Source organism: Staurois parvus, unplaced genomic scaffold (assembly GCF_062004578.1).
Source record: "Staurois parvus isolate SC_StPar_1 unplaced genomic scaffold, SC_StPar_1.0 ptg000137l, whole genome shotgun sequence".
NCBI lineage: Eukaryota > Metazoa > Chordata > Amphibia > Anura > Ranidae > Staurois > Staurois parvus.
The window spans coordinates 14290183-14306597 of NW_028317933.1; the positions used below are offsets into that span (position 1 = coordinate 14290183).

General features: G+C 41.4%; 1 protein-coding gene across 2 annotated transcripts in view; it reads left to right on the top strand.

Annotated features, from left to right (window-relative positions):
- The first annotated feature begins 388 nt into the window (after positions 1-388).
- Positions 389-16415, top strand: part of LOC149465849 (protein-glutamine gamma-glutamyltransferase E-like) — a 62587-nt gene continuing 46560 nt past the window's right edge. For both annotated transcript variants that reach the window (XM_089673379.1, XM_089673380.1), the window contains exons 1-2: positions 389-478; positions 10517-10705. In XM_089673379.1, coding sequence (XP_089529505.1) covers positions 451-478; positions 10517-10705 — 217 coding nt within the window. In that variant the 5' untranslated portion in view covers positions 389-450. The remainder of the gene's footprint in view (positions 479-10516; positions 10706-16415) is intronic.

Consider the following 16415-nt stretch of genomic DNA (forward strand, 5'->3'; position numbering starts at 1 on the left):
CTAAGTCAGGTGACTCTTCTGCTTCTACCTTGGTCCTGTTAAAAAAAAAATAAAAAGACTGGGAACCCCTCACAATGGCCACATACCTAGTTTCACAGATATCGCTAATAGAGTCCTGAAGAGCATTAAGAAATTGTCAGATGCTTTAAGTTTCCAAACTTGGTGGTTTGGGTGGACTGACATCAGTTGCAAACAGACTATACCCTTCATTCTTCATTTACTAATGATATCTAACTAGGTAGCTGAAATGTATAGTGCTACATCTGCTTTTGCCACTGCTTATACACTAGGTATAATTGCAGGAACAAGTCACTATAACATTGTGATCCACCCAGCTCACTATAAATAAGAGTAATTAAAATCCAAGAGACTATGTGTCACTATATAGGCTAGCTGTGATCACACGAGTCACACAATAGTCATAGACACCGAAGTATCAACACAGACGTGATGGCAGGAGCTGGGAGATACTCATCAGGTATGTACAAGAGGCAAAAAATTTTTTACACTGGACAAGCAACTAATTTTAGTTAACAAAGGGGGAAAAGATGTTAGATATTCATTTTCAATAAATACAGAATCAATGTCACTATCACTTACTGCAGCTCCTATTGAACAAAGTACTGAAGCATTGAACATCAGTACCTGCTAGAGATTGTTTAGTAATGTGATATTCATTGGCATTTAAGAATCCAATTTTCAGTCACTGAAATTCTTACTGAACACATAGTATGAATAGTTACACTTGAAAGATTAAATCCACCAAAAGTCTACATTTTAGGTGCCCCACTAGGTTGAACCCACCCACTGGCCTCTTATATATCGCTGATAATCAGTTGGAGATGGGCATTTACATCTCCAAATTGTAAAAGCATTTAATAATTATAAATGTAACTATCAAAAATTGAAAATTGCTTACAATCAGCATTGGGAACTTGGATACAAATATTATGTTAATATCTGATTCAGAGTAACTCTAGTTCAAATCAAAACTAATATATCACTTTTGAAGGGCAGTTTTAAATTATACACTTTAAAGAAAGAGCATAAATCATGTATGCTTTCTAGACAGTATTTAATTAGTGTTCTGATAGATGTGTTTGCCTTAGGGGAAAATTGGTAATGATTTTATGCATATAGTCTTTCGTTAGGCATTGATAGTTGGCATTAAGGTTTCACACCTCTGCTTTATCTTGGAGTGGATTAAAACAATTCTGTTGCTGCCTCTCAGTTTCGATCTCTGGCAAAATGCACCATTCATAGGTATGAAAGGCAATGCGTTTGAAATGTACCACACTGCAAATTCACTGCATAGAATTGTGATTGTAGGCCAAGGAGAAAATTAACATTAAATAATCCTTTATTTGCTCTTTATGTCATATTAATATGCCATAGATAACATGAAACATAAAGCCAGTTTAAGTCTGCACTGCATATAGAGACGTGAAATATGCCTAAAGTGTTGAACTTGGTCTTCAGGTTCGTTGAAACATATTCTCCTGAGGAATTGTTTTGTAGTTTTAGATACTTATATATATATATATATATATTATGTGTTGTCTAAAGCTAGCCTTACACCTGGAGAATTTCATTCAAGCGAGAAAGTATAAAAATCAATTGTCATGCCATGTGATGATGCCTTCATGGACTTGACTAAGTTCAAATTACTTTTTGGCATACCACGTCCATGTCTCAATTTTCAGAGAATGAACATTGTACTTATGCATGCTCATAAAACTAGTTGATTTTCTTATCCCTGAGCTAATTCAACAATTTGAAATGTGTTCCTTTCCATTAGAACTGACAAAAAATGCCATTCTTTGATTTTTTTTTTAGCTCTAGTTAAAACTGATTATTGAATAAGTTCCCTCAACTCTCAGATAATTGAACAAATGTTCTGAAAATGACCTTTTTCAAACAAAATATTACAGGTGTAAGGCCAGCTTAAGCCCATCAGACATCTGTTGTCTATGCCACTGACAACTTTTAAAGCTATGTTTGCCTTGTCATTTGGTCTTAAAGAGTAAGAGCAGTTTGCGTGAGAAGTCCATGACAACCTTTCATCAACCTCAGCAATGTTAAAATCTATAAGATCTGATATATCTGATGTCTGTGGATTCCAGCCAGACACTCTCTAAAGGTTAATGCTTAAGACTGGTCATAAATGGCCTGATTCCACATTTAGACTGAGAACAAGCTATTTAGAAGTACCCCTAGGAGGAGGCCTGAAGAAGAGCTTCCAATACCAGAATTATGTGTCTACGCTTTGTTGCAAAATCTATTCACATAGATTTTGCAACAAACCAGAGGATTTTGGTGTAACCAGATTGACCCTTTCCTATTTTGACTGAAAAGTGGTAAAGAAATATAGAAAAAGCAAGTGATGCTGCTATCATTTATCCATAGCTGTTGATTGAATTACTGCAGGGTTTCAGAGATTCAAAGGTCAGCAGAAGCCATCTCACCAGTTATTGGGAATCCTGTCACAATCCTATGTTTCTATTATTTATTCAGCTACCCATTTATTTACATACAAAAGACAAAGTCTGGATCATTTAGTTTATTCAGCCTGATAATATACAAATTGTTGTTCATTTTATTGTTAGCTAGCGGCATCCTTCCTAAAGGGAAAGGACTAGATATGGAGATATTTCTGTGGTCTAAAGTGAATTCAAAGATAGTGTGCATTCACTGAGGTTTCCAGGTGGCCCTCTTACTGTATAATTACTAGAAAGACATGGGGTAGGGTACTATTCTTTCTTTTTCTGTCTTGTTATACCACTATTTGTGCAACAGCACAGATATTGGGTGCAGGAAATCTAAAGATAGGGAAATGGCCTCATTAATGGAGTCATTAATGGGTATATCATTCAGCTCTTTGAGGTCCTTCTCACTTCAGCTTATTAGCTAGCACTAAGCTTTGAATGACTTGCTTTACCAAACCACTGCTACATTATATAACTCCAATAATTATTATTATTATACAGTATTTATAAAGTGCCAATAGTTCACTCAGCGCTGTACATTACAGAGGGGGACAGAACATGTGACAGAACAATACCAATACAATGCAAACCATGAGGGGATTGAGGGCCCTGCTCTTTCAAGCTTACAATCTAGGAGGGAGGGGATGGTGGCACAGGAGGAGATGGCTGTGGGGGATGGAGTGGTAGGAAGAGTGGAGGAGGTCGGCAAGTTAGCAGGGGGTGGGGTAGGCTTCCCTGAAGAGATGGGTTTTCAGGGTGCGCCTAAACGAGAGGAGAGTAGGTGATAATCTGATGGGTTGGGGCAGGGAGTTCCAGAGGATGGGTGACACCCTGGAGAAGTCCTGGAGGCGGGCATGGGAGGAGGAGACCAGGGAACTAGAGAGAAGGAGGTCTTGTGAGGAGCGGAGTGTGCGTGTTGGGTGGTACTTGGATATTAGGTCAGTGATGTAGTTCGGGGCAGTATGGTGGACGGCTTTGTACGTCAGCGTTAGGATTTTTAATTTGATCCGTTGCGCAATCGGAAGCCAGTGGAGGGATTGGCAGAGGGGGTGGCGAGACGGAGCGGTTGGAAAGGTGAATGAGTCTGGCAGCCGTATTCAGGATCGACTGAAGCGGGGATAGCCAGCTTCAGTAATAATACATTCTATCAAAAACCATTGAATTGATATAATTTCAATAAATGACATGGAGAGATTTATATTTGATTCTTTAGCTGACGTCAGCTAGAAAATACGAATTGACCGACTTTCTCTATCTTCAGTGCTGTGAGTCACAGATCAAGAACAAGCATGCAGCCAATTTAGAAAGAGTAAAGTCAAAATGTATGATATCCATTCTTATTTCATATCAGTGATGCAGAAAGTATTGGATCAGCATGATTGCAAGGCCAGCAGCGACAGCTTATTTCTCTAGACACACAGTTTTTTTGAGTAGTTTAACCGTTGTATGCCACACTGCTATAGCTTATATTTGATTGTATGTTATAAACTGAAAACATTGGAGACCTATGGATTAGGAATAAATCTGATCAGTCCTCTGCTATGGTTACGCTAAGCGGCATGTTACTGTGGACTGTAACCTGCAATAGAATGAAAAGAAACCCTTCTGTTATACATATTTATAACTTATTTTTGCTGTTTTACTGCCGTTATGTTTTTCACTAATGTCAAATACAATCTGTATCAATTTATATTATACATGGATTACATACCGCAGGGGTGCTCAACCTTTTAAACAGCAAGGGCCACTTAAGTGATTTGGTAACCAGTCACAGGCCACAATGAAATGAAATGATTCAGAATTTCAATTTTTATTTTTGAATAGCCTTATAATCATTTTCCTCCTGCAGCTGCTGAATACCCACGGCAGGGTGAGGATGAGAAGCCTGCTTTCAGCGGTTCCAGGAGGAAAATGGAGAGGATAGTTTCTGTATATGTCGCCCCTTCTGTCCAAGTGTAAAAAAAGAATGTGACAGGGAGGCTGCATGGGCCCCCAGGAGCATGGGGCAGGGTCACCATTGGCACCCCTGATGCTACACCAGTGGTTTGGAGGAGGGGTGAAAAAACATCTCAACTATGGGCCTTTAATGCCTCCCAAACCTCAAATGTAAATGATAACTTACTGTCCTGAGTCCCCTATAAGGCTGCTTTCACACTGATGCACTGCTGTTTTCCAGCACCGCAGGCTTAGCTCGGCTTTGCCCTAGACTTCTATTATATTTTGCAAGTGTGGTGCACTTTCTGAAAGCGCACCAAAACGTCTGCACACAGATGTGTGCTCCCCAGGTTTGAGGTTGAGGGCCACATCACAGGGCTCTGAGGGCTACATGTGGCCTGTGGGCTTACAGGTTGAGCTTCCCTGTCATTCCGTATAGTGAAAAGTGTTTTATGGGTGGTAGACCTGGCATTCCATATACAATTCTACAGAAAATACTACTGAACGCAAACCTGTCATATTTTTAAAGTACTGCTACTGAAAGTCTTCAGCAATGGACACGTCCAGAAGCATTGGATGTCTGTGCCCCCTCACCATAATCAGGTTTTTTCCTCTGACCTCTACTTCACTTCTGAGTCTTGTAGTGAGGAAAGAGTCATAGTGTGTGTCAGGGAACACAGGTTTCCAACACAGAGAAGTGTCAAATGCCGAAGAGACTGAGGGATGTTGCAGAACTAGAATGGAGTGAAGGTCAGAGACACGATGAAAGGCTAGCTCTTTTCTTCTAGGAATTGCTTCAAGAACAGGCTTTATATTCTTTTTCTATTAATAACATGAGTATTATTTTACTGACCAGTCTGGTAAAATACTGGCTGAGTGCCACTAATACCATTATTCTGATGACAGTAAGAAAAATTAGATGATCAAACATTTTTATTTCATTCTTTTACTCTCATGAAATCTCAAAAGCTACAATTCAGACTATTGCAATGTTAAACATTTCCTACATAATGTATGTAGGCCTTGTGTATTAAAAGACACATGCTTGGGCAGGCTTAATCTGCCAATAAAGCTATAATGTCTGGTGTGTCTTTGAAATATTTAAGCCAATAAGAGCTTCAATGAGTTGTTTGGCATTTATTACATCCTTTTTTTTATTACACTAAGAACTTTCACAGTGATGTAAAGATGCCTTTTACTTTTTTCCTTGTTACTTAAAGTACATCTGAAGGCTCCATTTCTTTAAAGGTGCCCATGTGTTATTTTCCTGTTTGCATGTTGGCAAATACTACCAGGTGCAGTGGGAGGGATTGAGTAATTCTTGGATGTCGGTTGATGCCACTTAGCCAGTCCAGAGTATTGAGAAAACCTGACTCTAATGTCGGGATCCACCCAGATGCCTGGATCGGCAGCTGGCTCAGCCTCTCAGGGAGCTGCGGAGAGCCTGAGCCAGCCGCTACTCAAGGAATCCCTAATAACCTCTGGAAGAACCCTGGTTGAGAAAGCCTGGTCTAAGGGATAGAGGACCAGGTTACAGGATGCCCAAAAACAGTAACAAAATTTCCTCCATTCAGAAGTTTCTTGTGGTAACCTTATCCTTACAGGCTAATGCAGTATAACTAGACACAATGGACACCAACCATTACGTTTTTCAGCCCCTATCACAGGCTAGTTGTGGACCTTTAAGTTGAAAATGTCAACTGATTAAGTAGAACTCTTCTAGTATGCTGCCAGTGTTATCATTACTGCACTTAAAGTCTTTGGAATTTTTTAGACAACATAGGTCAAACACAAGGCCTGTGGGCCAAATCCAGCTCACCAGGCCATTTCACGTGGCCCTCACACCCCTCCTGCAGCTGCAGTACCCCCCTTGTCTCTGTCCCCATCTTGTCTCAACAGTCGGCAGCAGAAAAGAGGACAGAACTTCTCCTACAGATCCTGCACCTCTCTGTGCAGCTTCAGCACCCCTCATCTCTGCCTTCCCTGGTCTCAACATTCAGCAGACTGTGGCAGCTGACTCCAGCCCTCCTCTAGACCCTGCACTTTCTGCTTTGCAGCTTTGCTCCCAGATTCTTCCCGGCAACAGCACAAAATAAGGGGGTATACTGTGATGTAAAGGAGGGTCGGGGGACTGTTGACCTCTGATGGTGGGGGGCTGGGGGGGGGGATCTTGGCATCTGATGTAAGGTGGGGTGAGATGCTCTACACAGCTAGTCTTACAAATACAACGGGCCCTTTGAGGACAACCATAATGCTGATGCGGCCCACGATGAAATTGTGTTTGACACCCCTGTTTTAGACAATCTGCAGTAGGAATGGAGAGAAACATGCTCATGGCTCAGTAAGTACAATAAAGGATGATACCATTGGTGGTACGATGTTTAAAAGTATTAACAGCTACATTAACCATCTCCACATTATTTGAGTGAAGATATCCTTTAAAACAACACACATAAAACAATTGAATACATCACTATGCCATTGCTATGCATTTTTTTAGGTTTCCTCTTCATATGGAAACTTCAAAGTTTGGAATGTTAGTCGTTTTTTTTTTCACTAACAATTACATATTACTCACGTTTTTATGTAAACATCATTAAACCCTTATTTGCATTGTAAAACACATCATCTAATCTACATACTGTGACTAAATTTATAGCCTCACAAACACATACTCAGCAAATGTAATTTATTCTATTACTCATTTATTAAGTGGAATAGGTATCAACCTGTCAGACTTTCTGTCTATACTAAAGGTACATCCTTGATAATTCAAGCACGTTTGATAAACAGGAACAAGGAAATTTGGAGGTCTGTCTGCTGCCACTCCAAACTGCTAGGCACACCAGTACACCAACAGCAGAACTCTCTTTTCCAACGATAAACCCTCACCATGTCAACTGACCGAAGACCTACAGCACTATGAGCATGTAGTAACACGCCAGGTCTCCTTTCCTCTGTTGAATATTAGTGTATTCAATTATCAGGTGGACAATTGATTGAATCTTTTATATGCTTATCCAGGGCTTTTTTCAGCTGGAACATGGTGGAACTCAGTTCCACCACCTTTGGCTCGGGCTGTCTGCTCCCTGCTCACAACTATGACTTCTAAACACAGAGGTCCAGCTTCTGTGTTTACAAGTGACAGCTGGTCTCCCAACAGCTCCCACAGATCTGATCTCCACTGAGTGCAATATGGGGACAAGGGATATGCAGGTGCCAGGGTGCAGTGTGGTCATGGGCGGAAGGGGGGCATCAGGTGGTAGGCTGACTCTCTGTGATCTTAATTTTTTATTTGGTGCCTGGATGTCAACACTCCTGCTGGATGATCTCCCTGCAAGTGAGAGAGGCGGAACCATCTACAGTGTGTGAGGAGCTTCAAAAGCTGGCTGGGTGCTTCAGCCTTATACGGGGGGGGGGGGGGGGGAGAGAAGAAGGGGCAGTGGAGGGGGGTTGCATGCAGAGCTCAGAGCTGAAGAGGGGTGAAATGGAGATGTGGATGAGGGATGCAGAAGAAAGTAGCTGTGGAAGAGGGGTGAGCTCTTTGTGTAGCTCACCCCTGAACTATGCACTCTGTGTGTAGTGCACCCCTGAACTCTGTGCTCTGTCTGTGTAGTGCACTCCTGAACTCTGCACACTCTGTGTAGGGCACTCCTGAACTCTGCACTCTGTGTGTGGCTCACCCCTGAACTCTGCACTCTGTGTGCAGTGCACCTCTGAATTCTGCACACTGTGTGTAGGGCACTCCTGAACTCTGCACTCTGTGTGTGGCTCACCCCTGAACTCTGCACTCTGTGTGCAGTGCACCTCTGAATTCTGCACACTATGTGTAGGGCACTCCTGAACTCTGCATTTTGTGTGAGGCTCACCCCTGAACTCTGCACTCTGTGTGCAGTGCATCTCTGAATTCTGCACACTGTGTGTAGGGCACTCCTGAACTCTACACTCTGTGTGTGTCTCACCCCTGAACTCTGCACTCCATGTGCAGTGCACCTCTAAACTCTGCACTCTGTGTGCAGTGCATCCCTGCACTCTGCACTCTGTGTGCAGTGCACCTCTGAACTCTGCACTCCGTGTGCAGTGCACCTCTGAACTCTGCACTCTGTATGTAACCCCCCCCCCCCAAACTCTGCACACTGTACATAACACACCTGTGGTATTTATTGCCCCTTTACAACCCTGCCACTGTTAATGAAATTTGGTATCACCTACTATTTGATGTAGTTTGGAGGGTACGTGTGAAGGGAAAGGGGTTGCGGGGGGACAAGTTTGAATTCCTGCACCTATTCTCTGTGAGATAAAGTTATGTGCCTTTCCAATTTTCAGCCTTTGGGAAACAGTCAGCTCTTTTATTAATGCTCACAAATATTTAAAGTATACCTAAAGGCAAAACTTTTATTTTTTAAGTTTTGGATAGAGTGGAGAGGGATCAGAACACCTATCTGTTTTTATTGTTGTCCATTAGGGAGGTTCGCCCTCTCTATTTGTCCTACTCGTTGCTATCATCTAAAAAGTAGAAAGTGAATGTAAATAAAAATCCAAAATTTTGGGTTGTCCAAAGAACAGTAGTAGAGGAGAAATATTCCAATGGGGACACTAGTTATGGTAACCCTGGTGACAACCAGGGATTCCCTCACTTTGCAGTGATCTCCCCTAATTTCATGTTAGGGGATTTAGAACTTGGATGGGGTAGGGGGTGTACGGGATGCCCAAAAGAAATGAAAAACCGAGGACAACTTTGTGAACTAAGTCTAAACCATTTGCCTACCTGGCACTTATAACCCCTTCCTGCCTAGGCCAATTTTCAGCTTACAGCACTGTCGCACTTTGAATGACAATTGCGCGGTCATGCAACACTGTACCCATATGAAATTTTATAATTTTTTTTCACACAAATAGAACTTTCTTTTAGTGATATTTAGTCGCCACTGGGTGTTTTATTTTTTGCGCTATAAACAAAAAAAGACCAACAATTTTGAAAAAAACATTATTTTTTATTTTCTACAATAAAACATGTCCAATAAAAACATTTAAAAATCAAATGGCTTCATAAATTTAGACCAAAATGTATCCTGCTACTCATTTTTGGTAAAAAAAATTCAATACGCATATATTAATTAGTTTGCACAAAAGTTATAACTATGGGACATACAAACTATGGGACATATACTGGAATTTTGTTTTAATGCTAGCTATGGCAGCGATCAGCGACTTATAGCAGGATTGCAATATTGCGGCAGACATATTTACACTAACACTTTATGGGAACCAGTGACACTAATACAGTGATCAGTTCTAAAAATATATACTGATCACTGTACTTATGACACTCGTTGGAAAGGGGTTAAGATCTAGGGTGATCAAAGGATTAACTGTGTGCCTAGCTATGTGCTTGGTGTAAACTAGATGGTGCTGGTAGAAGAGGAAGTGATTGATCGTGTTCCCAGCTCTGCAGGGACACAAGAAGGATCACTTTCTCCTGTCACAACACAGCTGTGCCTATGTAAACATAGGCAAAGCTGTGTTCTTCCTCCCTGCCCAATGATCTGTGGGTACCCGTGAAGGTCTGTTCACCTAACTCGCACATCGGCTTCTGCTGTGATAGTTCTCAGCAGAAGCGATCTGTCGGTGGCGCGCACTCACCCCGTGAGGCGGAAGTGCAAAATCACGTATATATACAGCATTTTGCACAGGAGGTCCACCCTGTAGCAGTAAAACTGCTATAGGGTGGAGGAAAAGTGGCTAATGATAGGTAAGCTGTGATATAGTACATTTTTGGTTTTGGGTTCAATATCCCTTTAAGTCTTGCCTTATTGAACTTTGTCTGTTAATATTTCAATACTTGTATATGTTTATGCAAAATAAAATTAAACTTTTTATGCACATATGTATTTTTTATTGGCACCCTAAAGTCCCTTTTGTGATTAAACTTTTTAACATATCTAAAGATTTGCTATCTCTATGCAATTTTCCTATCTGTGTATTTGAAATTGCTAACACTGAAACCAAATAAAGATTTTATTTTTTTAATAGCACCTGTATAGGCAGTTTTATTAAAATGTATATACTATAACTGTATATTCTCTTTCCCACAGCTCTGAAATTGACCAACTATGACCTACAGGTCCAATCTAATAAATCCAAACACAACTGTGACTCTTTCATGGGCAATGACCTGATAGTACGCCGAGGACAGGATTTTACAATAATGTTGCAGTTCGATGCACCAGTGAAAGCTGAAGACAGGTTTTCGTTCACTGCAAGTCTTGTTCCTACAACAGGAGGTAAAATTATTAATGCTGATTTCACATACTTTGAAATTGAATGTACAGGGTAGGTGACAGTTAGCTTGATGTTTCAACGTTGTATTGAGAATGAGAAATATTTATCTAATATTATTTAGAGTACCATTACATGCAATGTCAGATGAACATTTCAGCTTGCCTTGTTTTCAATTGGAAATTCACTGGAATGAATCAATGAGGTTTAAAATGCTTGTCAAATTTTTATTTCTGCTTGTAGGGAAATTTTCCTTACTTCTTATCTCTAACACATTAATGCAATCTCCAATAGGAAAAGTATTTAAAAAATTAGCACAAAGGCAAATGTATTGACCATGTGTATTGGATCTCTGTACTACTTGGCACTACTTGGCATGATTCTGTAGTCTCTGGGCCAAGGGCCAGTATCACTTCACTGCACTGACATGTGCACACTGGAAATTTTTGTTTTGTTTCGGATTCATTTGTTAATTGAAGAATTAAGGCCCCTTTCACATGATCGGACCAGCTGTTTGTTTTTCATCCATACGTTGAAAAACAGACAGCAGTGTATTTCTGTGGACCAACAGATATGAATGGATGATCATCAATTTACCATCTGTTTACATCCGTGTTTGTTCTGGTCCATTTTTTTTTTAACAGATAAGGGTATGTCCAAATCTGTTGAATCAGAATGGAACAGATGTAAATGCATGCCATCAGTTCCATTGATCTATCAATATCCATCTAGCAGATTAGATCAGATAACAATTGTATGTAAACAAACGTGTGGACCATTTGCATACAACCGCCCATAGAGAGCAGCGGGCTGTGTCCATGTCCGCTCTGCACAAGCACAAGTTTATTCCAGAAGTTTGCTGTATATTCAATATATTACTGAATGGTATGTATGCAAATACAGAATGGAATGAAATTTTAATCTATTCATTATCTGATTTCAAATTAGCAAACAAATTCGAAAATATAATTAATTTCCCCATGGGCCCGAACTATTATTGTATCATGTGACGTCATCCAAAAACAAATGCATTCATTATTTTCATTGTAACTTTTTTTCATATTTGTTCATTTTTATGTCCATTCAGAGATTCAGATACGCCCAAATCTCCAAAAATGAAATTTTTGTCCCAAAAAATTAATCAAAACTAAACAAATCACACATGTCTAGCACTGAGCAATTATGTCTAGTGCTTCATAGCCATAGTGTTGAATATGTTCAATGCACTGGAGTGATCCTGATCTTTGGGCAAAAGAACTATGGAAAGACTCAAAATAATGCAGAGATCATATACATAAACTTTAGTGCAGAGAACTAGTTAAAGCTTCTTGCCCATGCAAAGAACTCTAGCCTAGGGGTCCTTACTTTTTTATAACAGACCCTCCAATGGATTAGACAAAAATATCTCAATACTTCCATTGTTGGACTGTCAAAATCATTATCATCACCAGTCCTTTTAGATATCAGTCTTCAAAGTTAGACATGAAACCTGTGGCGCTGCAAATAGGTCCTCTAGGACTTAGTTGCCCATATGCACTAGATGTGGGTCAGAAGGATAGGATCCCATTCTCAAGTAGACCTGGACACAGCACTTCTGTCTAGCTATAAATTAATATACCAAGAATGGTTGTAATCCCAATAGCAACATGGAGGTTGGACCAAGACAAAACTGTGATAGTGTTCAACATATATTAGCATATATTAGCTAATTAAGGGGTTACCATTATCAACCATTATGCATGTAATATATTAGCATATATTAGCTAATTAAGGGGTTACCATTATCAACCATTATGCATGTAAATACTACTCTAGCACCACCCTCGTGAGGGTTACTTGTATTTTTGCCCAGGTTTCCCTCTTCTTCACCCCGCAGATAGGCAAAATGTATTTTCCACAGCCAGGTACACAGATACTTTCTCCTGTTGTCTTCAATGGCCAAACCTGGGGATGTTTGTTTTTGGAGTTTTATTGTAGAACTGGGGATAGGGATAGGGAATTCAGTAGGATACTCCAGAATTAGAACTATTTACACTGAGAACATTTATTTGATCTCTTTGTTGAGGACTTTTGAAGTCCTGGCTTAAGCAGATAGCAGACTGCCCTTTAACGGTAATATAACGGACGCAAGGTGGTTCTCTCGTTCTGGGAGGACGTCATATGACGTCCTCCCATTCTTACTGCGCATGCACAGCTCAGGGAGCACGCAGCACGGCGATCGGCACAGCGGATCAACGATCACAGAAAGAGCCGAAGATGTCCAATCACAGTTGATCACATGTAAACAGGGAAATGCCGGCATTATCGGCATTTCTCTCCTCTCGAGCTGTCACGCTGACAGCTCGAGAGGAGAGGAGAGCTGGTAATCGGCTTTCCACGGAGGGGACATGTACACTGATCATCAGGGCACCTGTCAGTGTCCATCAGTCCCTTGTGTTAGTGTTCATCAGTGCCTCGTGCCAGTGCCCATCAGTGCCACATCAATGCCACATATCAGTGCCTACCAGTGCACATCAATGCCACATATCAGTGCCCATCTGAGCTGCCTTTCAGTGTCACCCATCAGTGCCACCTATCAATGCCAATCAGTGCCACCTATCAGTGCCAGTCAGTGCCACCTATCAGTGTCAATCAGTGCCACCTATCAGTGCTCATCAGTGCCGCCTATCAGTGGCTATCAGTGCCGCCTATCAGTGCCAGTCAGTGCTGCCTATTAGTGCCGCCTATCAGTGCCATGTATCAGTGTTGCCTTTCAGTGCCCATCAGTGATGCCTGTCAATGCCCATCAGTGCCACCTACCAGTGCCTCCTCATCAGTGCCCATCAGTGCCACCTATCAGTGTCCATCAGTGCAGCCTATCAGTGCCCATCACTGCAGCCTCATTAGCGTACATCAGTGAAGGAGAAAAATCACTTATTTAGAAACTTTTATAACAAAAACTAAGAAAAAACTTTTTTTCAAAATTTTCAGTGGTTTTTGGTTTGTTTAGGAAAAAATAAAAAATGATTAAATACCACCAAAATAAAGCTCTATCTGTCACAAAAAAATGATAAAATGTTCATATGAGTACAGTGTTGCATGCCAGCGCAATTGTCATTCAAAGTGCAACAGCGCTGAAAGCTGGAAATTGGCCTGGGCAGGAAGGGGGTATAAGTGCCCTGTAGGCTAGTGGTTAATTTGTAGCAGCAAGTAGTTTAGGAGTGAGCAAAGTTCCTTTTTGCAGTAATATTAGTTCCAGAGCTGAGCTCCTCAGGTACAAACCCATTACAACAGACTGTGACAGCCGAAAGGTAATTTAGCTGAGCAAAGTCAATTGGACTAGCTCTTAAGAACACTAGGCAGTGTTCCCTTTCCTTTTCAGACCCATGCTGACTATCAAGCACTAGGGGGGTAGCAAGCACACAGAGTCCCCAAATCCCTCAATGTCTGTACTCACAAGGCCCAAGGACAGAATGGTTGCCTCCTTCCAATCTGTCAGTGATACCAGACAGAGCTTTAGCAGACAGCCTTCCCTCAGTCAGCTTACTGTAATACCAGGGTCACTCTCTCTAACTTCAGGCTCTGAGGTCAACCCACCTGGGGTTGCATGGCAGCCAGTGCCAGGCGGGGCAAGTCTGCCTCCAGCCTGGCTAGGTTTAGTCCTCTCCCAGTAAAGATGCTGAACCCATGTGCTCACAGGACGTACCACTCCCAGCATGTAATAGGACTACGCTCCCCTGCAATTGGCCAGGGCTGTATCCATATTCATGCTGCTCATTTGCCAATTCCCTCCCAGGTTCTGGAAGGCTCTCATAGCTTCCTGAAGGCAGGCAGAACTCAAGGCAAACTCAGCAGCACCAGAGCATCATGAGCAGACTTGACTAATCCATCACAGGATTTTGTTAAGCAGAGAGCCCAGCTAGATTTTCCTAATAGCCTCCCTGTTAAGCAGAAAAACACTGCTATGCTTATCCTAACTATACAAATCCTGGCACCTACCTAGGAGTGTGCTTCACTACCAAAAATCTATAGATACAAAATATTTATAACTATTAGGACCATGAAAAATGTTACCATTAAACATTTAAAGAATAAGTTCACCTTTATACAAAAAATAATAATTGCACATTTTTTTTGCAGTTAAAAAATTGTCCATTTATTATTTTTTGTTGCAGGAGCCTGTAAGGTAGTTCTGTGGTAGTTCATTGGGAACTACAAGCCTGCAGCCACAGCCAAGGCTGTGGGGCTTGGTAGTTTCCCATTCACAGAACACAAAGAAAGTAAATGAGTAATGCGGCTGGGCGGGGGATGGGAGCCAAAGCGGGGTAACAAACATTGGAGTGAAAATACACTAATCAAAAAATTTATAGGAACACTACACTTTTTACCTACACTTTTAGTATAGCATCAAGTAAATTAAGCTCCTGGCATATTGATCTGGTCAGCTAAGTAGCAGAGGGGGTTGTTAATCAGTTTCAGCTGCTTTGGTGTTAATGAAATTAACAACAGGTGCACTAGATGGGCAACAAACACCAGAATTGGCAGGTCCACCACTGGCACCCTGTGCTTTTCACAGATGAGAGCAGATTCACCCTGAGCTTCCTGACAGACATGAAGGGGTCTGGAGAAGCCATGGAGAAGGTTATGCTGCCTGTAACATCATTCAGCATGACCGTATTGGTGGTGGGTCAGTGATTGTCTGGGGAGGCATATCCATGGAGGACACACAGACCTCTACAGGCTAGACAATGGCACCCTGACTGCCATTAGGTATCAGGATGAAATCCTTGGACCTATTGTCAGACCCTACGCTAGTGCAGTGGGTCCTGGGTTCCTTCTTGTGCATAACAATGCCCGGCCTCATGTGGCGAGAGTATGCAGGCAGTTCCTGGAGGATGAAGGAATTGATACCACTGAATGGCCCCCACACTCGCCTGACCTAAATCCAATAGAACACCTGTGGGATATCATGTTTCGGTCCATCCGACAACACCAGCATGCACCTCAGACTGTCCAGCAGCTCAGTGATGCCCTGATCCAGATCTGGGAGGAAATACACCAGGACAAGATCCGTCATCTCCCTGGGTGCATGCCCCAATGTTGTCAGGCATGCATACAAGCCCTCCAGCATGATATTTTTCCCCATTGAGATCTGATGTGTTTTCAAAGTGTTCCTTTAATTTTTTTGAGCAGTGTGTCTTCACTGGATATTTTTAATTTCAATCAGCAAATGTCCCCACATCCACATTTCAAAACATATGCAAATTTGAATGTTGTCATGCCACATATAGGGGAAGATCTAATTTGTCCATCTAATTAGGTGCTTTCTCTTTAAGTGACATTCCCACATACATATACTTATAACCGGTATTTCTGGTATTGCTATTAAACATGTGCTACTGTAGTTGTAATTCACATTATATAGGAAACAAAGACTGAAATTCTCCAAGTGGATGTATTTATAGTTTTGTTATTATCCCAGAGATTTTTTTCCACAGCCTTAGCTTTTTTTTAGATTAAAACACTGAGAACAATAATACAAATATTCTCCATTAAACTGTTTGTTAAATGTTCAACCCCAGCAGTTGCAGTTTACAAATTTTAATGCTCCGGCTCAGTGCTGCTTCCCTGAACTTCTGGTCCTCGCAGGAAACAGTAAAGCAATCCATACAAGGATCAGAATCTGGCGGTTTAGCAGGGGCACAATGGTTGCAGAGATGTTGACCTACAAATTGA